The sequence below is a fragment of the Gymnoscopelus braueri genome (assembly GCF_963280865.1).
Source record: "Gymnoscopelus braueri genome assembly, chromosome: 7".
In the NCBI taxonomy this organism is placed as follows: domain Eukaryota; kingdom Metazoa; phylum Chordata; class Actinopteri; order Myctophiformes; family Myctophidae; genus Gymnoscopelus; species Gymnoscopelus braueri.
In genome coordinates, this window is record NC_137608.1 from 34930734 (window position 1) to 34958475 (window position 27742).

Consider the following 27742-nt stretch of genomic DNA (forward strand, 5'->3'; position numbering starts at 1 on the left):
AGCCTAGTCCACCATCCCCAGCCATTGCCTAATATCATATGACCTACTGTCTGGAGTAGGCAGACCGGAGAAACCCCCTACATTTCCAGCAGCCAGCTGGACAGATGCATTTCAAAATTAAACTTTTGGGTCCAGGTACACTTATCAAACCGAGACGAGTCATGTAGTCCGGGAGCTATAGGTCCAGCCCTCTGGATGTTTTCTGCAACCTTTTTTCCACTATTATTTCCTGTGAGCAAGTTGATACCTAGCACCCCCTTGTGCCATTTGGTCTCACGTTGGGACATGTTTCTGGCAGAATTGTGTAAATGCAAGCATTATGTTATTACAACTGTATAAACAGTCATACGGTATGAAATTTGGCATGGAGCATCCTGACACCAAGGGGTAAATGTTTTTGTTTTGTGTACGAAATTAAGAAAAACGTTCACAAGGAGTCATTCTTAAAAAATGTTTGTGGTGTGGGAGTCTTGCATCGCCTTAGATAATTAGCTTGTGAAATGATTTACCCCTGGAAGAATATTTTTTATTAAAATTGCTCAGGTTCATTTGACTGACTGTGACTTGAAAGGGAGATTTTTCTTTTTCCCCCACTCATTTTGGTTATGAATGTGCCCCTGATGGTGGTATGTCCATATACTGTGGATTGCTACACCTGCTATCTGGAGTTAATAACATGAAAAGTGAATACTACTGTTGGAAAGCAAATGCTTATTATTGTCTCCGCCAGGCCGAAAGGCATGGCGAGAGAGTATGTTTTACCCCCTGTCCGTCCGTCCGTGTGTGTGTCCGTCCGTCCTGTCTGTGTGTTAGCAGCTAATCTCCGGCACCGTTGGCCCGGACGCTCCGAAACTTTGCACACACACTCCCTGGATGCCAATTCAGAACCTCTGCCCCCCATTTTCTTCACATGGGCCTGTTATAGCGCCACCTGGAGGCCGATTTGTGCAAAACCCTTTTTTTTTTACATTACTCCTACAGATTTTATCCAAACGTCATGCAAATCGGTACACAGTATCTCTATAGTCATGTGATCAACATGGATCGTCCGATTTCCCATATTCTATCCTCATTGCCTAAGGTTGGCTTCCAAAGTTTGCAGGATTGGTCCGTTTTGAACGAAAAGCCTCAAACTATGCATGCCGTGAAATTTCACACGCACATTCCCACTAGGCCGAGGAAGCAATGCCACCCTTTTCACATTGGCCTGTTATAGCGCCACCAGCAGGTCTAATTTAGCAAAACACATTTTTGGAACAAAATGCCTCAAATCATGAATGCAGTGGCTGATTACCGTGAAAGACCTAAGAATAAATGGCACAAGAAACATTGGCCTATTATAGCGCCACCAGGAGGCCAGAATAACGTACCTGACCTGGCGGAGACCTGTGCTCCGAGGAGCACTTTTTCGAGTTATTATTGTTTGTGTGTGTGCAAATAGCTCAAGTAGTGTACAGTTACAATACGATCTAGCATGATTGACTACTATGTGATCAAGAGGCTAACCAGCAAAAGTACTTAACATTAACAACAGAACCAGACAAACACTCCAAGCGAAAAACAACAACAGAAAAAGTACCTGGTGTACACCTTTTAACCCCTTAAAAATGAGTTTTCATCACTGCCATACCAAAATAAAAAAAGCTTGTAACTAAATAACTGTAATGCCAATATGCATTCGAGGAGTGAGGACGCTCTGCTAGAGCTATAATACAACCTGCAGTACACCAGCTTAAACATGAAGGAGCATTATTATTATTTTAGTTCTCGCCTTCAGTAAGACATGTTTGTGTAGCATCGATGCATGCTCAATGTTACAAATGGAAATCACCTGCATCTGTGTAGAATTAGACCTGTGTGGGACAAACTGTATGGGAGCTATTGAGTTTTTAAACTTGTGGTTAGTGTTAGGCCACTGGCACCCCCAAACCTTAAGTTAGCTCTGATCCAGTGCACCGCTGATCAGGGCTTAATGTTAATCATCATCATCATATAGATCATTTTAATCTTCTTCCTTATTAACATCAATATTTGCATGGATTTCATATAGGTCATCCTTGTCCGTCTCCTCTTCAGCCAAGACACCAACGAGGGGATGATGTCACCCTCAAACCAGGTCATCTGGGCCTAGCCCCATGGCGTGGCGGTCCAGGCACCCTAGGCAACAATGCCAGCCTTACAGTGTGTCGCGAGTTCAAATCCCAATCTCGATGACCTTTTCTGCGTATCTCCCTCATCTTTCTCCCCATTTCCTGTTTACTGTCCTATCAATAAATGCATTAAATAAAACAGGTGGTCCGTGACATTTTCAGAGTTGACTTGAAACCTATGGTCAAGAGGAGATCAGATTATTATCAGTTTTATGTGTTTCATGCTCAAAGTTATTCTCATAATAGCAAGTCATTCAGTTCTGTAGACTTTTTATCATTTAACATATTTTGTTACAGCGATGTTATACTGCAGTATTTGGCTCCATGCTGCTCTGTGCTATATCTATATGCTCTGTGCTAATATCTATATATTATTGCCTACATGGGCTTCTTCATAAACTGACAGGTAAATAATTTCAAATATTTTGGAATGTGAAAAGATGAGACAGACATGGTCCTTCATGTCTGTAGACTGGCATAAGTGTGACAGAGAGGTTTTTCTTTTAAAATAAAAAAGATGTTTAGTCTGTTAAATTAAGTTCCCTCACATGTACAAATGACATCCTGCACATAATTCTACATTCAATAAAACTATGAACTCTGACTGGGGAGGGAGTTTGGGATATAGGTGGGTTACTTATTGTTAATGGGTAATGGGTTATTAGTCTAATGATCATTAAAGAACGACTTCACCCATTTTCAACCTATCTTCATAGATCCTCACTAATGCTCCTGCTAAAATTGTGTGATTTTTTTCTACTCAGTCTGTGTCTCATAGGAGGGCTATGGACACTTCAGAAACGCATCTACCAGTGAAAGTGTAAAGAACATTCAGGGCATACTTTCCAGCATTAGCCATAGATGGATAACACTACAAGGTGGATCATGGCAAAGTGCCCAGAAAACTAATGGGATGAATGACCTATTCAGTCCCGACTTTAGTGACCTATTCGATCACAACCTTGAGATGTTGTGATCGGAGACAATTAACCTCCCCAAGTCTGACATCTGATGGCAATTGATATCCTTTTAAAGCTTTAGTTACTACTAGTTGGTATTATAATAAGAATATGCGATTGCTTTAATTACTATTGTTTAATTGCTGTCCTAATAAAGAAGACAAAACTGTCCGATGGCCCGGCCGTTGGAGTGATGAGAGGTCACATGTGTCTGCATTTGTGGTTTCTGTTCCTTTCTGTCCTAATAAAGAAGACAAAACTGTCCGATGACCCGGCCGTTAACTGGAGTGATGAGAGGTCATCTGTCTGTACATGTGTCTGCATTTGTGGTTTCTGTTCCTTTCTGTCCTTCCCTAATCTTAGAAAGATGCAAAGATGAAAGATGCATTGTTTGAAGAGAAATGCTGATTTAATTTTTAATAAGTCGGTGTCCAAAAACGTAGTTACTGCACTTTACCTTGGCAGGGCAGTATTCACCATAAAGTGCTGACAAATCCTTTTGATGATACCGTAATTTGTCAAGCGGCCAGTTAGCTTTTCTTTTTGGGGATGTTGTGGGTGATATTTTTTAAATAGAATGGCAGCAAGCACCAGAATCTTATTTTGATAATCCCACTGGTTTCGGAATAGACCTAGAGTAGACTATTCCATGTCGAATGTCATACCTGTATGATGCAGTTGTAGTAGGCCTACATTAATGCACATCATTTCACAAGAAACATGTCATGTAGCCTACTTTTACTTCAGAAAAACATAGGAGTAGCCTACTTCTTCCATCACTGCCTGCCTAATAATTAATAACCATCAAAATAATTGATGGTTATAAAGTTATATCCGTGATGTTGTTTGTGTGCTATTTCAATTGTCTAGTTTAGTTTGTAAGATACTTGGGAACCCCCCCCCCCCCCCCCCACACACACACACACACACACACACAGACGTCAACCAAAATGGACCAGACCTGGTTCTTGGAAACGCCCACTTAGAACGAGAGTAGGCAAATAAACACGCAGATCGGACAAAGTTAGGGACAACTATTGTTGGTGGTGAACGGTTAAAGAAGAAAGAAGTATCCAGACAGAGGGCTATACCAATATGATTACCGGGACTATGAATCAAGCATGTGAACGAAATGAAACAGTGGTGGAAGGACTCGTCCTTCAAGCCCTATGGAACGGTCTACGAGGACACGACAAGATCCTCTTCTCACCTTTATTTCCCGCTGTCGCCGCTTTCCTCACGCACATTCTGCTCTGCGCCCCTTTTTTCCTGCTCGACAGCCTGGCGTGCGTCTGTCGGCTGATACGTTTGTGCAGAATTTCTGACAACAGAGACCCGCCGCATATCATGAGGCGGTGGTTAGACTGCTTCAGGAGGATACTTTTTAATTACTTAAAGACTGTTCTCCCCGCGACTGCTCTTTTTCAAAGCATCCGGAGCCCCGCATTGCCGGACCTGGCTCCGTCTTGTTGGCAGCTTTTTGTGGAAGTCTTGGCTTGCCTTCTTTTGTTTGACACACTGTTCTATTTCTGGCACTATACCATGCACAGGTGAGGAGGATGCTGAGCTGAGGCATACCTATCAAGTTTTTCTAAGCCTGTAACTTTTATGGTTAATTATTTTTAATTGGGATAGAATGTGGGTCAAGTGTTGCTGATTATGGATGGATGGTCACTTTGGAATAGATAAGAGTATCAACTAAATAAATGCCTACAATATAGACTAGAAAAGTGCGCTCTTTGGAGAGCATATCATGTTCAACCCAGATTTGGCACAAACAAGGGAATGAACTAATTCTGCACAAACATATTTCTTTGACCAAATAGGTAGGCAAATGATCACGTAACAATGACTGTTAAACAGGATTTTGATATTCCATACTAGCGTTTTCCTAATTGCCTTGTACAAAGTAGTGCCAGGGGCCTATTTCTAACAACAAAAACTTCTGCCCCTCGGGAGCACCCAAGTGTGTAAAGTTGCACTGTATGTCATAGAAATGCTATCGTCCTTTGCTCCCAGATGGCAGAAACCCAGACTTTACACAGCCCTGGCTAGGCAACCCAGCCTGGTGGAGATATGATTGATTGATTGATTGATTGATTGATTGATTGATTGATTGATTGATTGATTGATTGATTGATTGATTGATTGATTGATTGATTGATTGAATACTTTATTTAGAAAGACATGGTAACAGTACATGGAAGTACAAATCACAATACAAGGTCCTCTAAACTGGATCGCTCAAAAGCACTTGGCTTATTTAAAATGAGATCCCCGTGCACTCAAATCATGATGACATTTAAGAAGTACAATACAATACAAATATACACTACTATGCAGAACGTCATAAAATCAGCTTACAGGTTATTGGTATGAAAAACAATAAATATGTACAATAGACAGTTTTAGGAGGAGGGAGGGGAGGGGGGGGATAGGCAGCGGCGGACTGGCCATTTGGCCCCACCGGGCCAAAAAAAAAATCCGGGTAATTTCCGGGTCGCACGGCCCAATTATTAGTTACGCTAATGTTTGGGCTGGGATGCTTTCCAGCAGGGGCCTCAGTGCGGCTGCAGAGTTCATGTGCAGGGCAGGGCTGAAACAGTGAAACGCTCCCCCCCCCCCCCCCGTTGACAAAACGGACACCCCCCCCCCCCCCGTTGACAAAACGGCCCAGGGGGTGGTGGGCCGGTCCGGACCAAAATGCCAGGGCTGAATTTTGGTCCCAGTCCGGCCCTGGGGGTAGGTCAAGACTTTGACAGGTAAGTAGTATATAGAGACACCTTTGTTGCTAAGCTAACATGCTAATGCTAAGGCTAATGCTAACTGCACCATTATGCTAATTAATGCAGATGCTAACATGCTAATTGTGTTAGCATGACGTCACAAACCTGAAATTCCTGAAATTCCTCACATTCTTGACATTCCTCACATTCTTGACATTCCATAATCCATAATTCATAATCCATAATCACTTTCCAGTACCTGACCCTGTCGCTAGGGGAAATAGTGGCGCTGTTGAGCACATTCCTGACATGTTTGACATTCCTCACATTCTTGGCATGTTTGACAGTCCATAATCCATAATCCATAATTAATATTTTCAGATTTCATTACTCAGTCAATTTAATTAAAATCGGTGATGTCATAGGGCACAGTGCAATACCAAAACCTACCCCTAGGGGCTAACATACTATGCTAATATGCTAATATGGTAATAGCGTTAGCATGACATCACAATGTACAGTGCAATACCAAAACCTACCCATAAGGGATAACATCCTAAGCTAATATGCTAATATGCTAATATGCTAATAGTGTTAGCATGATGTCACAATGCATAGTGCAATACCAAAACATAGGACCATCAGTGGTCCTTGATAGGGGTTCCAGGCGATCCCCAGTTAAATAATGAAGAGGTGGTAACCAAATGGACCCTTATAGATCTTTCTCTATAAATCTATTTTTTTTTCATTTGTTTTTCTACAAATGAATTAACACTAATTATATATAATATTCTTTGAACAGCGGCCGTAGCGATGGTAGTTAAAGGTGGAGTCTGACTTAGACCCCCATGGGGGGCCCAGAACATAGACTCGAGTTCAGTGTAACAGAGGGGAGATGCTGTAATATGGCTCTATTCACTACCAGTATGACGCATGGTTTTAGAAGAGCAGAATACACAGCTAAATTTCACAATTGCATGCTGGGTGATTATTTCCAACCAATGGGATCAAACCGTAGGGGAACAGGGCCGGTTGTCCCTCCGACAGCGGCATTTTCACACCTATGGTGTTATAGCTTGTTTTATTGGGGGCCCACAGGTGCAACCACACATAGTGTAGTTTTGTCTTGTTTTTTTACTCCACTACAATTATTTTTAAAACTTCACTTGAAAAGTTACTAGATACTTTGCAAATATAAATGATTACATTATAAAACATATACATTAACCACTATAGCCTTATTTTATATCTAGGCTATTTGAAAAAATAGCTGATCTACAAGCTGAGGGCTTTTTCGCACGTACGTGTTAGAGCTTGTTTTATTGGGCCCACAGCAGTGTCTGAACGGGAGGTGTCATAATTAAAGCTAGTTAGAGGGGGGGTCTCCCACTACCCCCCTCCCTCATAGAACACTATTGGTCATAGTTGGTACTGCACGCATACATACAATAATCTAGCAATCTCTCATTAATAATAAAATATGACTGCACATGTTTTATAAATCCTCATGTGTAGTTTATAATACGTATTATATGCCAAACACAGTGTTTTAAGTTGGTCTAAGTTTAAAATGTTGCTGTTTTTATTAAACTGGATCAGTAAATAACTCCAACCATGAACCAGCGACATTAATTTTATTGTGTTTTAATGTTACTCTTACAGTGTTACAGTGTTGTTATAAGGGTGGTACAGACACATTTTCAAAAATGCTCCGAAAATCAGCAGATCTACAAGCTCTGATGAGACAAGGGTTTTGTAATAAAAAACTAGGACAGGGGGATTCCACTAGCCCCATCCCTCCCTCCCATCATTGCTCTTACCCCATCCAATGGTTTTTCACACCTTTTTGCTAGAAGTTGGCTCTCGGAGGCTACCCGTCTGTGTACACATGTCTGTCTGTCTGTCTGTCTGTCTGTCTGTCTGTCTGTCTGTTTGGATCTACTTATCTGTGAAGAGTAGGTGTCATAAAGTGCAATGAGGTGTCATAAAGTGTAATTTCATCTCTTGTGCTCTCTCTCTGTCTCTATGTCTCTCCTTTTCAATGCTAGTACGAGGTTACAGTAGTGTAGCCTTGTCCCCTTCTCAGGGGAGCAGCTTCAAGTGATGTGTATCACAATGTTTTATTGTGAGTTGGGTTGTCTGAGGTGTGAAGTGTGAAGTCAGTTTGGTTTGATGTGTTTTATCTTGTCATAATTTGTGTCTTATAATGTGTCTTGTGTTTTACAGAGCATCCTAGATTGTGTTTTTGAATAGTTTTTTCATTGAGTGTATCGTTACTCCCTGATCATGTGCAGGTATGTATACAAAAGTAGTTAGATATAGCATGGTACAGTTACAACAATGTTAGAGTGACAGTAATGGTAGAGTTAAAGTTATGTTAGAGTTAAAATAGTGGCAGACTTACAGAAATGTTAGAGTTAAAGTTATGTGAGAGGCACAGTAATGTTAGAGTTAAAGTTATGTTAGAGTCACAGTATGTTAGAGTTACAGTAATGTTAGAGTTTTTGTCAGAGTTCAGTAACGTAAGAGTTACAATATTGGCTGAGTTGCAGTAATGGCAGAGTTACAGTACTTCTTAGAGTTGATGTAACGGTAGAGTTAAAGTTATGTTAGAGTTAAAATATTGGCAGACTTACAGAAATGTTAGAGTTAAAGTTATGTGAGAGGCACAGTAATGTTAGAGTTAAAGTTATGTTAGAGTCACAGTATGTTAGAGTTACAGTAATGTTAGAGTTTTTGTCAGAGTTCAGTAACGTAAGAGTTACAATATTGGCTGAGTTGCAGTAATGGCAGAGTTACAGTACTTCTTAGAGTTGATGTAACGGTAGAGTTAAAGTTATGTTCGAGTTAAAATTATGGACAAGTTATGCTAGATGTCAGTAATGTTAGAGTTAAAATATCGGCAGAGTAACGGTAATGTTAGAGTTAAAGTTATGTTAGAGTCACAATATGTTAGAGTTACAGTATTGTTAGAGTTTTTGTCAGAGTTCAGTAATGGTACAGTTATAGTAATGTTATAGTTTTCTTAGAGTTGATGTAACGGTAGAGTTAAAGTTATGTTAGAGTTAAAATTATGGCCAAGTTAAGCTAGATGTCGGTAATGTTAGAGTTAAAATATCGGCAGACTTACAGAAATGTTAGAGTTAAAGTTATGTTAGAGGCACAGTAATGTTAGAGTTAAAGTTATGTTAGAGTCACAGTATGTTAGAGTTACAGTATTGTTAGAGTTTTTGTCAGAGTTCAGTAACGTAAGAGTTACAATATTGGCTGAGTTGCAGTAATGGCAGAGTTACAGTATTTGTTAGAGTTAAAGTTATGGTAGAATAAAAGTTATGCTAGAGGTCAGTAATGTTAGAGTTACAATATTGGTACAGCTAAAGTAATGTTAGAGTTAAAGTCATGGCAGAGTTAAAGTTATGTTAGAGTCAAAGTAATGTTAGAGTCACAATATGCTAGAGTTACAGTATTGTTAGAGTTTTTGTCAGAGTTCAGTATTGTAAGAGTTAAAATATCGGCAGACTTACAGAAATGTTAGAGTTAAAGTTATGTTAGAGGCACAGTAATGTTAGAGTTAAAGTTATGTTAGAGTCACAGTATGTTAGAGTTACAGTATTGTTAGAGTTTTTGTCAGAGTTCAGTAATGGTACAGTTATAGTAATTTTATAGTTTTCTTAGAGTTGATGTAACGGTAGAGTTAAAGTTATGTTAGAGTTAAAATTATGGCCAAGTTAAGCTAGATGTCGGTAATGTTAGAGTTAAAATATCGGCAGACTTACAGAAATGTTAGAGTGACAGTAATGGTAGAGTTAAAGTTATGTTAGAGTTAAAGTTATGTTAGAGTCACAGTATGTTAGAGTTACAGTATTGTTAGAGTTTTTGTCAGAGTTCAGTAACGTAAGAGTTACAATATTTGGCTGAGTTGCAGTAATGGCAGAGTTACAGTATTTGTTAGAGTTAAAGTTATGGTAGAATAAAAGTTATGCTAGAGGTCAGTAATGTTAGAGTTACAATATTGGTACAGCTAAAGTAATGTCAGAGTTAAAGTCATGGCAGAGTTACAATAATTTTAGAGTTAAAGTTATGTTAGAGTCACAATATGCTAGAGTTACAGTATTGTTAGAGTTTTTGTCAGAGTTCAGTATTGTAAGAGTTAAAATATCGGCAGACTTACAGAAATGTTAGAGTTAAAGTTATGTTAGAGGCACAGTAATGTTAGAGTTAAAGTTATGTTAGAGTCACAGTATGTTAGAGTTACAGTATTGTTAGAGTTTTTGTCAGAGTTCAGTAATGGTACAGTTATAGTAATGTTATAGTTTTCTTAGAGTTGATGTAACGGTAGAGTTAAAGTTATGTTAGAGTTAAAATTATGGCCAAGTTAAGCTAGATGTCGGTAATGTTAGAGTTAAAATATCGGCAGACTTACAGAAATGTTAGAGTGACAGTAATGGTAGAGTTAAAGTTATGTTAGAGTTAAAGTTATGTTAGAGTCACAGTATGTTAGAGTTACAGTATTGTTAGAGTTTTTGTCAGAGTTCAGTAACGTAAGAGTTACAATATTGGCTGAGTTGCAGTAATGGCAGAGTTACAGTATTTGTTAGAGTTAAAGTTATGGTAGAATAAAAGTTATGCTAGAGGTCAGTAATGTTAGAGTTACAATATTGGTACAGCTAAAGTAATGTTAGAGTTAAAGTCATGGCAGAGTTACAATAATGTTAGAGTTAAAGTTATGTTAGAGTCACAATATGTTAGAGTTACAGTATTGTTAGAGTTTTTGTCAGAGTTCAGTATTGTAAGAGTTAAAATATCGGCAGACTTACAGAAATGTTAGAGTTAAAGTTATGTTAGAGGCACAGTAATGTTAGAGTTAAAGTTATGTTAGAGTCACAGTATGTTAGAGTTACAGTATTGTTAGAGTTTTTGTCAGAGTTCAGTAATGGTACAGTTAAAGTAATGTTAGAGTTAAAGTTATGGTAGAGTTAAAGGCATGTATGAGTTAAAGTAATGTCAGAGTTAAAGTAATGTTATAGTTTTCTTAGAGTTGATTGAGTTATGTTAGAGTTAAAATTATGGCCAAGTTATGCTAGATGTCAATAATGTTAGAGTTAAAATATCGGCAGACTTACAGAAATGTTAGAGTTAAAGTTATGTTAGAGTTAAAATTATGGCCAAGTTATGCTAGATGTCAGTAATGTTAGAGTTAAAATATAGGCAGACTTACAGAAATGTTAGAGTTAAAGTTATGTTAGAGGCACAGTAATGTTAGAGTTAAAGTTACGTTAGAGTCACAGTATGTTAGAGTTACAGTATTGTTAGAGTTTTTGTCAGAGTTCACTAACGTAAGAGTTACAATATTGGCTGAGTTGCAGTAATGGCAGAGTTACAGTATTTGTTAGAGTTAAAGTTATGGTAGAATTAAAGTTATGCTAGAGGTCAGTAATGTTAGAGTTACAATATTGGCAGAGTAAAGGTAATGCTAGAGTTAAAGTTATGGCAGAGTTACAATAATGTTAGAGTTAAAGTTATGTTAGAGTCACAATATGTTAGAGTTACAGTATTGTTAGAGTTTTTGTCAGAGTTCAGTATTGTAAGAGTTACAATATCGGCAGAGCTACAGTGATGTTAGAGTTAAAGTTATGACAGAGCTACAGTGATGGTAGAGTTACAGTTATGTTAGAGGCACAATATGTTAGAGTTACAGTATTGTTAGAGTTTTTTGTCAGAGTTCAGTAATGGTACAGTTAAAGTAATGTCAGAGTTAAAGTTATGTTAGAGTTAAAGTCATGTAAGAATTGGAGACATGTAAGAGTTAGAGTAATGTTAGAGTTACAGTAGTGTTAGAGTTACAATATTGGCAGAGTTAAAGTAATGTTAGAGTTAAAGTTGTGCTAGAGTTACAGTAATGTTAGTTTTTGTCAGAGTTCAGTAACATTAGAGTTACAATATTGGCCAAGTTACAGTAATGCTAGATTTAAAGCTATGTTAGAGTCACAGTAATGTTAGAGTTTTTGTTAGAGTTCAGTAATGGCAGAGTTACAGTATTGTTAGAGTTAAAGTCATGTAAGAGTTAGAGTAATGATAAGTTGTGTTGAATTTTGTTAGAGGTCAGTAATGTTAGAGTTGAAGTAGTGTTAGAGGTAAAGTTATGTTAGAGGTAAAATAATGGCCGAGTTATGATTGATGTCAGTAACACAAGAGTTACAATATCGGCAGAGCTACAGTGATGTTAGAGTTAAAGTTATGTTAGAGGTCAGTAATGTTATAGTTACGATATCGGCAGAGTTACAGTAATGTTAGACTTTAAAGTTATGTTAGAGGCACAGTAATGTTAGAGTTTTTGTTAGTTACAGTAATGTTAGAGTTTGTCAGAGTGCAGTAATGTCAGAGTTACAGTAATGTTAGAGTTTTGTCAGAGTTAAAGTTATGTTAGAGTTAAAATTATGGCCAAGTTACAGTAATGTTAGAGTTAAAGTTATGTTAGACTTTTTGTTAGAGTTCAGTAATGTTAGAGTTGAAGTTATGCTAGAGTTAAAATAATGTCCAAGTTACAGTAATGTCAGAGTTACAGTAATGTCAGAGTTACGATAATGTTAGAGATATGTTAGAGTTCAGTAATGGTAGAGTTACAGTAATGTCAGAGTTAGTGCAATGTTAGAGTTAAAGACATGTAAGAGTTAGTGTAATGTTAGAGTTACAGTAGTGTTAGAGTTACAATATCGGCAGAGTTACAGTAATGCTAGAGTTAAAGTTATGTTAGAGTTACAGTAATGTTAGAGTTTGTCAGAGTTCAGTAATGTCAGAGTTACAGTAATGTTAGAGTTTTGTCAGAGTTAAAGTTATGTTAGAGTCACAGTAATACTACTTTTTTTTTTTTTTTTTTTTTTTCAGAGTGCAGTAATGTTAGATTTACAATGTTGGCTGAGTTAGAGTAATGTTAGAGTTTGTTAGAGTTACAGTAATGTCAGAGTTACAGTAATGTCAGAGTTAAAGTCATGTAATAGTTAGAGTAATGTTAGAGTTTTGTTAGAGTGCAGTATTGTTAGAGTTGAAGTAATGTTAGAGTTAAAGTAATTGCCAAGTTATGCTAGATGACAGTTACGTTATAGTTAAAATATCGGCAGAGTTACAGCAATGTCAGAGTTAAAGTTATGTTAGAGTCAAAGTAATGTTAGAGTTCCAGTAATATTAGAGTTAAAGTTATGTTAGAGTCAAAGTAATGATAGAGTTTTGTTAGTGTTCAGTAATGGTAGAGTTACAGTAATGTCAGAGTTACATTAATGTCAGAGTTAAAGTCATGTAATAGTTAGAGTTAAAGTTATGTTAGAGTCAATGTAATACTTTTATTTGTATTTTTATTTTTCAAAGTGCAGTAATGTAAGAGTTACAATAGTGGCTGAGTTAGAGTAATGTTAGAGTTTTTGTTAGAGTTACAGTAATGTCAGACTTACAGTAATGTCCGAGTTACAGTAATGTCCGAGTTAAAGACATGTAATAGTTAGAGTAATGTTAGAGTTTTGTTAGAGTTCAGTAATTTTAGAGTTTAAGTAGTGTTAGAGTTGAAGTAATGTTAGAGTTAAAGTTATGTTAGAGTTACAGTAATGTTAGAGTTTGTCAGAGTTCAGTAATGTCAGAGTTACAGTAATGTTAGAGTTAAAGTAATGTTAGAGTTAAAGTTATGTTAGAGTCATAGTAATGGTAGAGTTAAAGTTATGTTAGAGTCACAATATGTTAGAGTTACAACAATGTTAGAGTTAAAGACATGTAAGAGTTAGAGTAATGCTAGAGTTACAGTAGTGTTAGTCAAAGTAATGCTAGAGTTAAAGTTATGTTAGAGTTACAGTAATGTTAGAGTTAAAGTTATGTTAGAGTCGCAGTATGTTAGAGTTACAGTATTGTTAGAGTTTTTGTCAGAGTTCAGTAATGTAAGAGTTACAATATTGGCTGAGTTACAGTAATGGCAGAGTTACAGTATTTGTTAGAGTTACAGTAATGTTAGAGTTAAAGTTATGGTAGAGTTAAAGTCATGTATGAGTTAAAGTAATGTCAGAGTTACGGTAATGTTAGAGTTACAGTATTTGTTAGAGTTAAAGTTATGGTAGAGTTAAAGTCATGTATGAGTTAAAGTAATGTCAGAGTTACGATAATGTTATAGTTTTCTTAGAGTTGATGTAACGGTAGAGTTAAAGTTATGTTAGAGTTAAAATTATGGCCAAGTTATGCTAGATGTCAGTAATGTTAAAGTTAAAATATCGTCAGACTTACAGAAATGTTAGAGTTAAAGTTATGTTAGAGTTACAGTATGTTAGAGTTACAGTATTGTTAGAGTTACAGTATTGTTAGAGTTTTTGTTAGAGTTCAGTAATGGTAGAGTTATAGTAATGACAGAGTTACAGTAATGTTAGAGTTTTGTCAGAGTTCAGTAATGTTAGAGTTACAATATTGGCCGAGCTACAGTAATGTTAGATTTAAAGTTATGTTAGAGTCACAGTAATGTTAGAGTTACACTAAGGGTAGAGTTAAACATTAGAGTTAAAGTAATGTTACTTATGTTTCTGTAATACACAGAGAGAAGAAAATATATATTACATGATACTGCAAGCATCAAAAACACAGTATCATGTAATATATATTTTCTTCTCTCTGTGTATTACAGAAACATAAGTAACATTACTTTAACTCTAATGTTTAACTCTACCCTTAGTGTAACTCTAACATTACTGTGACTCTAACATAACTTTAACTCTAACATTACTGTAGCTCGGCCAATATTGTAACTCTAACATTACTGAACTCTGACAAAACTCTAACATTACTGTAACTCTGTCATTACTATAACTCTACCATTACTGAACTCTAACAAAAACTCTAACAATACTGTAACTCTAACAATACTGTAACTCTAACATACTGTAACTCTAACATAACTTTAACTCTAACATTTCTGTAAGTCTGACGATATTTTAACTTTAACATTACTGACATCTAGCATAACTTGGCCATAATTTTAACTCTAACATAACTTTAACTCTACCGTTACATCAACTCTAAGAAAACTATAACATTATCGTAACTCTGACATTACTTTAACTCATACATGACTTTAACTCTACCATAACTTTAACTCTAACAAATACTGTAACTCTAACATTACCGTAACTCTGACATTACTTTAACTCATACATGACTTTAACTCTACCATAACTTTAACTCTAACATTACTGTAACTCTAACAAATACTGTAACTCTGCCATTACTGTAACTCAGCCAATATTGTAACTCTTACATTACTGAACTCTGACAAAAACTCTAACAATACTGTAACTCTAACATACTGCGACTCTAACATAACTTTAACTCTAACATTACTGTAACTCTAACATAACTTTAACTCTAGCATTACTTTGACTAACACTACTGTAACTCTAGCATTACTCTAACTCTTACATGTCTTTAACTCTAACATTGTTGTAACTCTAACATATTGTGACTCTAACATAACTTTAACTCTACCATTACTATGACTCTAACATAACTTTAACTCTAACATTACTTTAACTCTAACATTACTGTAACTCTGACATTACTGAACTCTGACAAACTCTAACATTACTGTAACTCTAACATAACTTTAACTCTAACATTACTTCAACTCTAACACTACTTAAACTCTAAAATTACTGAACTCTAACAAAACTCTAACATTACTCTAACTATTACATGTCTTTAACTCGGACATTACTGTAACTCGGACATTACTGTAAGTCTGACATTACTGTAACTCTAACAAAAACTCTAACATTACTCTAACTCAGCCACTATTGTAACTCTTACATTACTGCACTTTGAAAAATAAAAATACAAATAAAAGTATTACATTGACTCTAACATAACTTTAACTCTAACTATTACATGACTTTAACTCTGACATTAATGTAACTCTGACATTACTGTAACTCTACCATTACTGAACACTAACAAAACTCTATCATTACTTTGACTCTAACATAACTTTAACTCTAATATTACTGGAACTCTAACATTACTTTGACTCTAACATAACTTTAACTCTGACATTGCTGTAACTCTGCCGATATTTTAACTATAACGTAACTGTCATCTAGCATAACTTGGCAATTACTTTAACTCTAACATTACTTCAACTCTAACAATACTGCACTCTAACAAAACTCTAACATTACTCTAACTATTACATGACTTTAACTCTGACATTACTGTAACTCTGACATTACTGTAACTCTAACAAACTCTAACATTACTCTAACTCAGCCAACATTGTAAATCTAACATTACTGCACTCTGAAAAAAAAAAAAAAAAAAAAAAAAAAAGTAGTATTACTGTGACTCTAACATAACTTTAACTCTGACAAAACTCTAACATTACTGTAACTCTGACATTACTGAACTCTGACAAACTCTAACATTACTGTAACTCTAACATAACTTTAACTCTAGCATTACTGTAACTCTGCCGATATTGTAACTCTAACACTACTGTAACTCTAACATTACACTAACTCTTACATGTCTTTAACTCTAACATTGCACTAACTCTGACATTACTGTAACTCTACCATTACTGAACTCTAACATATCTCTAACATTATCGTAACTCTGACATTACTGTAACTCTGACATTACTGTAACTTGGACATTATTTTAACTCTAGCATAACTTCAACTCTAACATTACTGAACTCTAACAAAAAGTCTAACATAACTTTAACTCTAACATTACTGTAACTTGGCCATAATTTTAACTCTAACATAACTTTAACTCTGACAAAACTCTAACATTACTGTAACTCTGACATTACTGCACTCTGACAAACTCTAACATTACTGTAACTAACAAAAACTCTAACATTACTGTGCCTCTAACATAACTTTAAAGTCTAACATTACTGTAACTCTGCCGATATCGTAACTATAACATTACTGACCTCTAACATAACTTTAACTCTAACATCACTGTAGCTCTGCCGATATTGTAACTCTTGTGTTACTGACATCAATCATAACTCGGCCATTATTTTACCTCTAACATAACTTTACCTCTAACACTACTTCAACTCTAACATTACTGACCTCTAACAAAATTCAACACAACTTATCATTACTCTAACTCTTACATGACTTTAACTCTAACAATACTGTAACTCTGCCATTACTGAACTCTAACAAAAACTCTAACATTACTGTGACTCTAACATAGCTTTAAATCTAGCATTACTGTAACTTGGCCAATATTGTAACTCTAATGTTACTGAACTCTGACAAAAACTAACATTACTGTAACTCTAGCACAACTTTAACTCTAACATTACTTTAACTCTGCCAATATTGTAACTCTAACACTACTGTAACTCTAACATTACTCTAACTCTTACATGTCTCCAATTCTTACATGACTTTAACTCTAACATAACTTTAACTCTGACATTACTTTAACTGTACCATTACTGAACTCTGACAAAAAACTCTAACAATACTGTAACTCTAACATATTGTGCCTCTAACATAACTGTAACTCTACCATCACTGTAGCTCTGTCATAACTTTAACTCTAACATCACTGTAGCTCTGCCGATATTGTAACTCTTACAATACTGAACTCTGACAAAAACTCTAACAATACTGTAACTCTAACATATTGTGACTCTAACATAACTTTAACTCTAACATTATTGTAACTCTGCCATAACTTTAACTCTAGCATTACCTTTACTCTGCCAATATTGTAACTCTAACATTACTGACCTCTAGCATAACTTTAATTCTACCATAACTTTAACTCTAACAAATACTGTAACTCTGCCATTACTGCAACTCAGCCAATATTGTAACTCTTACGTTAGTGAACTCTGACAAAAACTCTAACAATACTGTAACTCTAACATACTGTGACTCTAACGTAACTTTAACTCTAACATTACTGTGCCTCTAACATAACTTTAACTCTAACATTTCTGTAAGTCTGCCTATATTTTAACTCTAACATTACTGACATCTAGCATAACTTGGCCATAATTTTAACTCTAACATAACTTTAACTCTAACATTTCTGTAAGTCTGCCGATATTTTAACTCTAACATTATTGACATCTAGCATAACTTGGCCATAATTTTAACTCTAACATAACTCAATCAACTCTAAGAAAACTATAACATTACTTTAACTCTGACATTACTTTAACTCATACATGCCTTTAACTCTACCATAACTTTAACTCTAACATTACTTTAACTGTACCATTACTGAACTCTGACAAAAACTCTAACAATACTGTAACTCTAACATACTGTGACTCTAACATAACTTTAACTCTAACATTACTGTGCCTCTAACATAACTTTAACTCTAACATTTCTGTAAGTCTGCCGATATTTTAACTCTTACAATACTGAACTCTGACAAAAACTCTAACAATACTGTAACTCTAACATATTGTGACTCTAACATAACTTTAACTCTAACATTATTGTAACTCTGCCATGACTTTAACTCTAACATTACTTTAGCTGTACCAATATTGTAACTCTAACATTACTGACCTCTAGCATAACTTTTATTCTACCATAACTTTAACTCTAACAAATACTGTAACTCTGCCATTACTGCAACTCAGCCAATATTGTAACTCTTACGTTACTGAACTCTGACAAAAACTCTAACAATACTGTAACTCTAACATACTGTGACTCTAACATAACTTTAACTCTAACATAACTTTAACTCTACCATTACTGTCACTCTAACATTTCTGTAAGTCTGCCGATATTTTAACTCTAACATTACCGACATCTAGCTTAACTTGGCCATAATTTTAACTCTAACATAACTTTAACTCTACCGTTACATCAACTCTAAGAAAACTATAACATTACTATAACTGTACCATTACTGAACTCTGACAAAAACTCTAACAATACTGTAACTCTAACATACTGTGACTCTAACATAACTTTAACTCTAACATTACTGTGCCTCTAACATAACTTTAACTCTAACATTTCTGTAAGTCTGCCGATATTTTAACTCTTACAATACTGAACTCTGACAAAAACTCTAACAATACTGTAACTCTAGCATATTGTGACTCTAACATAACTTTAACTCTAAAATTATTGTAACTCTGCCATGACTTTAACTCTGACATTACTTTAGCTGTACCAATATTGTAACTCTAACATTACTGACCTCTAGCATAACTTTTATTCTACCATAACTTTAACTCTAACAAATACTGTAACTCTGCCATTACTGCAACTCAGCCAAATATTGTAACTCTTACGTTACTGAACTCTGACAAAAACTCTAACAATACTGTAACTCTAACATACTGTGACTCTAACATAACTTTAACTCTAACATAACTTTAACTCTACCATTACTGTCACTCTAACATTTCTGTAAGTCTGCCGATATTTTAACTCTAACATTACCGACATCTAGCTTAACTTGGCCATAATTTTAACTCTAACATAACTTTAACTCTACCGTTACATCAACTCTAAGAAAACTATAAAATTACTATAACTGTACCATTACTGAACTCTGACAAAAACTCTAACAATACTGTAACTCTAACATACTGTGACTCTAACATAACTTTAACTCTAACATTACTGTGCCTCTAACATAACTTTAACTCTAACATTTCTGTAAGTCTGCCGATATTTTAACTCTTACAATACTGAACTCTGACAAAAACTCTAACAATACTGTAACTCTAGCATATTGTGACTCTAACATTACTTTGACTCTAACATAACTTTAACTCTGCCATGACTTTAACTCTAACATTACTTTAGCTGTACCAATATTGTAACTCTAACATTACTGACCTCTAGCATAACTTTTATTCTACCATAACTTTAACTCTAACAAATACTGTAACTCTGCCATTACTGCAACTCAGCCAATATTGTAACTCTTACGTTACTGAACTCTGACAAAAACTCTAACAATACTGTAACTCTAACATACTGTGACTCTAACATAACTTTAACTCTAACATTACTGTGCCTCTAACATAACTTTAACTCTAACATTTCTGTAAGTCTGCCGATATTTTAACTCTAACATTACCGACATCTAGCTTAACTTGGCCATAATTTTAACTCTAACATAACTTTAACTCTACCGTTACATCAACTCTAAGAAAACTATAACATTACTATAACTGTACCATTACTGAACTCTGACAAAAACTCTAACAATACTGTAACTCTAACATATTGTGACTCTAACATAACTTTAACTCTAACATTACCGTTACTCTGCCGATATTTTAACTCTAACATTACTGACATCTAGCATAACTTGTCCATAATTTTAACTCGAACATAACTTTAACTCTACCGTTACATCAACTCTAAGAAGTACTGTAACTCTGCCATTACTGCAACTCAGCCAATATTGTAACTCTTACGTTACTGAACTCTGACAAAAACTCTAACATTACTGTAACTCTAACATACTGTGACTCTAACATAACTTTAACTCTAACATTACTGTGCCTCTCACATAACTTTAACTCTAACATTTCTGTAAGTCTGCCAATATTTTAACTCTAACATAACTTTAACTCTACCGTTACATCAACTCTAAGAAGTACTGTAACTCTGCCATTACTGCAACTCAGCCAATATTGTAACTCTTACGTTACTGAACTCTGACAAAAACTCTAACATTACTGTAACTCTAACATACTGTGACTCTAACATAACTTTAACTCTAACATTACTGTGCCTCTCACATAACTTTAACTCTAACATTTCTGTAAGTCTGCCACTATTTTAACTCTAACATAACTTTAACTCTACCATTACTGTCACTCTAACATTGTTGTAACTGTACCATGCTATATCTAACTACTTTTGTATACATACCTGCACATGATCAGGGAGTAACGATACACTCAATGAAAAAACTATTCAAAAACACAATCTAGGATGCTCTGTAAAACACAAGACACATTATAAGACACAAATTATGACAAGATAAAACACATCAAACCAAACTGACTTCACACTTCACACCTCAGACAACCCAACTCACAATAAAACATTGTGATACACATCACTTGAAGCTGCTCCCCTGAGAAGGGGACAAGGCTACACTACTGTAACCTCGTACTAGCATTGAAAAGGAGAGACATAGAGACAGAGAGAGAGCACAAGAGATGAAATTACACTTTATGACACCTCATTGCACTTTATGACACCTACTCTTCACAGATAAGTAGATCCAAACAGACAGACAGACAGACAGACAGACAGACAGACAGACAGACAGACAGACATGTGTACACAGACGGGTAGCCTCCGAGAGCCAACTTCTAGCAAAAAGGTGTGAAAAACCATTGGATGGGGTAAGAGCAATGATGGGAGGGAGGGATGGGGCTAGTGGAATCCCCCTGTCCTAGTTTTTTATTACAAAACCCTTGTCTCATCAGAGCTTGTAGATCTGCTGATTTTCGGAGCATTTTTGAAAATGTGTCTGTACCACCCTTATAACAACACTGTAACACTGTAAGAGTAACATTAAAACACAATAAAATTAATGTCGCTGGTTCATGGTTGGAGTTATTTACTGATCCAGTTTAATAAAAACAGCAACATTTTAAACTTAGACCAACTTAAAACACTGTGTTTGGCATATAATACGTATTATAAACTACACATGAGGATTTATAAAACATGTGCAGTCATATTTTATTATTAATGAGAGATTGCTAGATTATTGTATGTATGCGTGCAGTACCAACTATGACCAATAGTGTTCTATGAGGGAGGGGGGTAGTGGGAGACCCCCCCTCTAACTAGCTTTAATTATGACACCTCCCGTTCAGACACTGCTGTGGGCCCAATAAAACAAGCTCTAACACGTACGTGCGAAAAAGCCCTCAGCTTGTAGATCAGCTATTTTTTCAAATAGCCTAGATATAAAATAAGGCTATAGTGGTTAATGTATATGTTTTATAATGTAATCATTTATATTTGCAAAGTATCTAGTAACTTTTCAAGTGAAGTTTTAAAAATAATTGTAGTGGAGTAAAAAAACAAGACAAAACTACACTATGTGTGGTTGCACCTGTGGGCCCCCAATAAAACAAGCTATAACACCATAGGTGTGAAAATGCCGCTGTCGGAGGGACAACCGGCCCTGTTCCCCTACGGTTTGATCCCATTGGTTGGAAATAATCACCCAGCATGCAATTGTGAAATTTAGCTGTGTATTCTGCTCTTCTAAAACCATGCGTCATACTGGTAGTGAATAGAGCCATATTACAGCATCTCCCCTCTGTTACACTGAACTCGAGTCTATGTTCTGGGCCCCCCATGGGGGTCTAAGTCAGACTCCACCTTTAACTACCATCGCTACGGCCGCTGTTCAAAGAATATTATATATAATTAGTGTTAATTCATTTGTAGAAAAACAAATGAAAAAAAAATAGATTTATAGAGAAAGATCTATAAGGGTCCATTTGGTTACCACCTCTTCATTATTTAACTGGGGATCGCCTGGAACCCCTATCAAGGACCACTGATGGTCCTATGTTTTGGTATTGCACTATGCATTGTGACATCATGCTAACACTATTAGCATATTAGCATATTAGCATATTAGCTTAGGATGTTATCCCTTATGGGTAGGTTTTGGTATTGCACTGTACATTGTGATGTCATGCTAACGCTATTACCATATTAGCATATTAGCATAGTATGTTAGCCCCTAGGGGTAGGTTTTGGTATTGCACTGTGCCCTATGACATCACCGATTTTAATTAAATTGACTGAGTAATGAAATCTGAAAATATTAATTATGGATTATGGATTATGGACTGTCAAACATGCCAAGAATGTGAGGAATGTCAAACATGTCAGGAATGTGCTCAACAGCGCCACTATTTCCCCTAGCGACAGGGTCAGGTACTGGAAAGTGATTATGGATTATGAATTATGGATTATGGAATGTCAAGAATGTGAGGAATGTCAAGAATGTGAGGAATTTCAGGAATTTCAGGTTTGTGACGTCATGCTAACACAATTAGCATGTTAGCATCTGCATTAATTAGCATAATGGTGCAGTTAGCATTAGCCTTAGCATTAGCATGTTAGCTTAGCAACAAAGGTGTCTCTATATACTACTCAGGTAGGTTAAGACTTTGACAGGGGCCAGTTTGGAATTGCAGCCTGAAGGTGGTTCTTTAACCAAACAGACTCGTTCAGACTAGTCAGAACCTTGAGAGGCTATTGTTTAAACTTTAAGGTGTTAAAGACTGCCGCTGACGGTGTGTGCTTGCGCGTGCATGTGGAGCACGCGTGAGCCCCCAGCCCACTTAGTGCCATAGCTAAAAAAAAAAAAACCTTTGTCTAAAAGGTCCGTTCATAAAAGTCCTTGCGGTCTTGTTTCCAACTAGGTCCTTGGTATTCAATTCATAGACATATATAGTGGCACCACAGTTCAAATAACAATACAAAAAAAAACAGAAAAAGATAATACTATGTACAACAAAAAATAAAAAAGGAGGAAAAAATAAAATAAAAAGCAATGTGTACAAGAACAGGGGGGGGGGGGTCGTCTGTTTGGTGGAGAGTCACCTTAAATAGTACTACCTCCTTTTTTCAGGGCTGTTTTAAAGGAGCCCAGCGAACTACACTTTTTGAGGGAACGGGTTAGACTATTCCAAACCTGGGTGGCAGTGCTGTAGAAGGAGAATTTGCCCATGTTTGTTTTATGGGTGGGTGGTACCAGATCGTTGTTAACGCTCCCTCTAGTTTTGTGACTGTGGGTGTCGCTAACTTTTTGGAGGTATTTACCCAGATATGCGGGAATAGGGGGCATATCGGGCAAATTTGAATTTACAATTTTGAAGACCAATCCCATTTTTAGTTGTTTAACCCTGTCTTCTATCCTGAGCCAGCCTAGGCTGGCAAAATGGGTGGGAGAAAGGTGGGTCATGGGCCCCAGTCCGAGGAGTAGCCAAATCAGTTTGTTTTGGGAGGTTTGAAGCTTAGTCTTCAGTGACACTGAGGTGTTGGAGTACCAAGAGGTGCAAGCATAGTCAAAAAGGGTCTGAATCAGGGCCCCTGGCAGGGATGAGGTGTAGGGGGTGCTAAGGGGTCGGCGACCCCTTAGCTCTGGCACTATGTGGGCCGGGGGCTCGCGCGTGCTCCACATGCACGCGCGAGCACACACCGTCAGCGACGGTCTTTAACACCTTAAAGTTTAAACAATAGCCTCTCAAGGTTCGCTCCGTCAGCGGCGAGCCGTTCTCAATAGCCTCTATCTGGCTGCTTTGCATAACATTAGGCTACTCGAGAAAAGCCATGGACTTGAATTGAATGTGTTACATTCCTCTCACAATGAGAGACAACAGTCTCTGCACTGCAGAGTGTGAAGGGGATCGCTTAGCAGAGGACCCAGTTCTCTGAGACAAGACAAAGACAAGTTGTCTGATTATTTTAAGTACTTATGTGTGGGTGAGTCTATGTAAAGGGCTTTTATATAAAACTAAAAGGAAAATAAAATAATTAATTAATTGAAACAAAAATAAAAACAACAAATTAACAATGCAACTAAATAATAACAGATATAATTACATTAAAAATCACATGTTGAATACAGTATTTCAACTAGCACTGAGCTGATCGGCTATGTGCACATGCGTGCACGTGCGCGTGCACGTGACGTCAGAAAATAGAGCCCCCCCTAGCTCAAAAATCCACAGCTCATCACTGCCTGAGAGGGTCCTGAGGGCCTGAGGGTTGACAAAAGAGGAAACTCTGGTTCTCTGCTTTACTCTTTTGACCACCTTTGTAGCCATGCTTTCACCTCTCAGGTATTTGTCTAGAGATAATTGTGTCATCGACTTTGACCTTGAAATCATTTACATTCATCTGTCTGAGGGAATGTTTGGTCCCAAAGAGCATATAGTACTTTACAAGAAGTAATAGAATTGATGTTAATGTTAAAAAGGTAACAAAATGGGTTTCTGTCCATCACCAGGATTCAGTGGCTGTACCAGAACGTCCACCAAGTGCACCATCACAACCAAATACCAATTGCACTAGCAGCACAGGATGCCAGCTCTGTTGAGCTTCTATCCCTGCTATTGTTGGCCCTGAGCAGCGCCTGGGTGGTCGGCAGCCATCCCCTGAGTGAGGTGCTGTTCCACCTCATCAACAGTTGGCTAGCAGCGGAGGACCACTGTGGATACGACCTGCCCTGGAGCCTGCACAGACTTTTGCCCTGCCTGGGAGGTGCACCCTACCACCAGGCCCACCACCGCCTTCACAGGGGAAACTACGCCCCCTACTTCACACACTGGGATCACATCTTTGGCACATATATTGAAGGGGGGTGACAGTGCCACAGAATCTTTTGAGGACACATGTACAGTGGTGGACAGTAACGGTGTAAATATACTTGAGTACTGTACTTAAGTACAGATTCTGAGGATCTGTACTTTACTTGAGTATTAGATTTTTTTTTAAATACTTATTACTCTTACTTGAGTACATTTCCAAGACAAATATTTTACTTTTACTCGAGTACATTTCGAGGAAGGCTGTAAAGTACTGAGTACTTTTAAGCCCACTCCACACCAATTATTCGCCATGCAACTCCTTGCAACATGCAACTACTTGCAACAACTTGAAACCATTATCCTCAATGGCAGTTGCAAGGAGTTGCATTGGTGTGGTTGACCTTAAAACGGTTTTGTTGTAAGGAGTTGCGACTAGTTGCATTGGTGCGGTTTGGCCTTTAGGTTGGCAGTTTTTTTTTCTTCCCTAAAATGCAATTAGCCACACGTCTGTCTCACGCTAGCGGTGTTTCTGGCTTCCCCCTCCGCTCGCCTCTTTGTTACATCTTGTATGGGTGTATAGGAGTAAAAGTATTTAGTTCTGGTTCCTCAGTATTTTTTTGGGCGGTGTAGCCGCCCCTATAAGTGGGGTTGGGACACCTTTGCTGTACTGTGATTGGCTCATTAGTACACCCCTAGCTGTACTGTGATTGGCTGACTCTATTGGCTGACTCTATTCAGCACTGTGATTGGCTAGCGAGACACATGATGACATTAATAACCTATAAATAGGACTATGCACTTAAAAAAAACATTTTTTTTTTTGAAGTGAGCTTCCATCACTGTGATGACCACTGTGATGACCACACCACACCGCCCACTTCACACTGGGTGTGATTTTTTATGTTTTGATATGTGTTTCTGCAGGCTTTGTATAACGTAGTGGTTCTACAATCAAGCACATCAGTTCATGCAGTGCAGGTGGTTACAGAGAGTTACAGTACTTCTCTGAAACAAGAGTTACAAGGTCCTATAAATTCATTGTGAAAACATTACAGCAATTCATTGATATAAAAATGAAGAAATGTACTTCTACTTTTACTTGTACTTGTACTATAAGTATTTATAAAAGCATGTACTTTTGAATACTTAAGTATATTTAAAAGCAATGACTGTTTTACTCTTACTTGAGTAACATTTTGACTGAGCTACTTTTACTTGTAGTGGAGTAAATTTGACCAGGAGTATCTGGACTCTTACTCAAGTACGGGGGTCGAGTACGTTGTCCACCTCTGCACATGTATCTTATTCTTCATTTGGAATTATGTTGCACATTGTCTGAATTGGGGCACTGTGTGTTGGCAAGGCGATGGCAAGGCAAGGCAGGGCAGTTTTATTTGTATAGCACATTTCAACAATAAGGCAATTCAATGTGCTTTACACAGAACATCAAGCAAAGTAAACATAATTATAAAATGACATTAGGATGCATAAAACAAAATAAGTAAAACTTATAAATAACAGATACAGTTACAGTACTGAAGAGAAATAAAAAGAAAAGTAACTCAATCAAAGGCAGCTGAAAACAGAAAGGTTTTTAGTTGTGTTTTAAAAGAAATAAGAGTGGCAGCAGTTGCTGGTCAACCTGCAGTTTTCAGGTTTTAGGGACAGAAAGCTGAAAGATGACCCGAGAGATCTGGATGGTTCATTCATGATATCGTACAAGATAAGAAATGAATTTTGGCCCTCAACCATTCAAAGCTTTATTGCAGGGTCGGGTCATCACCATGCAATCTTGTGATGGACATTTCCATCAATCTTTCATTTTTGCCACGGACAAGCAAAACAAGTGATCAGTAATATCACATAGGCCTAGCCCTAACTGTACTGTATACGAATGGACTCCTGATGTGCCATAGTGTGTACTCTATTAAATATTAAATATTTATGCTTGTACTTGTAATGGATACTTTTATTTTTGAAGGTGTATATTTACGGTGTTGTGACAGGAAGTCCTTTAATTTGACAATTGTACCAACCTTGGAGAATCTGTTGATTAGGACCCAACGCAGATGTGGCGCTGGGGCTTAAATGCTGTCCCAGGTTGAGGAGGCGGAGGAGTGGAGCAGTAGTGTACAGAACAGAGACTTAACCTCTTTAATGGCCAGCAGGGTCCGCTACCATGCTCTATATATTTACGCTCAATAAGTATATTTATCCAATCCAAGAGTTGTCTGACTGAAATCCACCGTATACTGGCAGGAGGCATTCCTGAGACAGGCATTAAATGTGGCATGGTCCAACGACATTATTTCTATTTCTATTTCTATTTCTTCTACATTATTATCATTGCTGAGTTTGACTGACTGTAAGCCTTGCAGTTAAACAGACGTTCATGTGTTGTTGTTAAGCAAGCTCCCTGAACATGCAGTTCTGGCTGGAGTTGGTCAACGGGGCCACCGTGACATCGTGCAAAGACACCTTAATATTTTGAGGGTAAAATTCAGTTGAAAATTTCAGGGTAGAATCGGATTTGCATGCCTGCTTGTATCCAAAATTCAATCAGCCCATCTGGTT

General features: G+C 36.9%; 1 protein-coding gene across 1 annotated transcript; it reads left to right on the forward strand.

The window, feature by feature from the left end:
• Positions 1–4114: 4114 nt before the first annotated feature.
• Positions 4115–27464, forward strand: ch25hl3 (cholesterol 25-hydroxylase like 3). The gene is made up of 2 exons (XM_080433419.1): positions 4115–4659; positions 24868–27464. Exons 1-2 carry the CDS (start codon positions 4205–4207, stop codon positions 25223–25225), a joined length of 813 nt encoding a protein of 270 aa, XP_080289545.1. The 5' UTR covers positions 4115–4204; the 3' UTR covers positions 25226–27464.
• The last annotated feature ends 278 nt before the right edge of the window (positions 27465–27742 follow it).

Coding starts and splice junctions, on each gene's coding strand:
- ch25hl3 (XM_080433419.1), top strand. CDS start 4,205: ATGATTACCGGGACTATGAATCAAGCATGTGAACGAAATGAAACAGTG. Junction 4,660..24,867: donor TGGCACTATACCATGCACAG/GTGAGGAGGATG, acceptor GTCCATCACCAG/GATTCAGTGGCTGTACCAGA.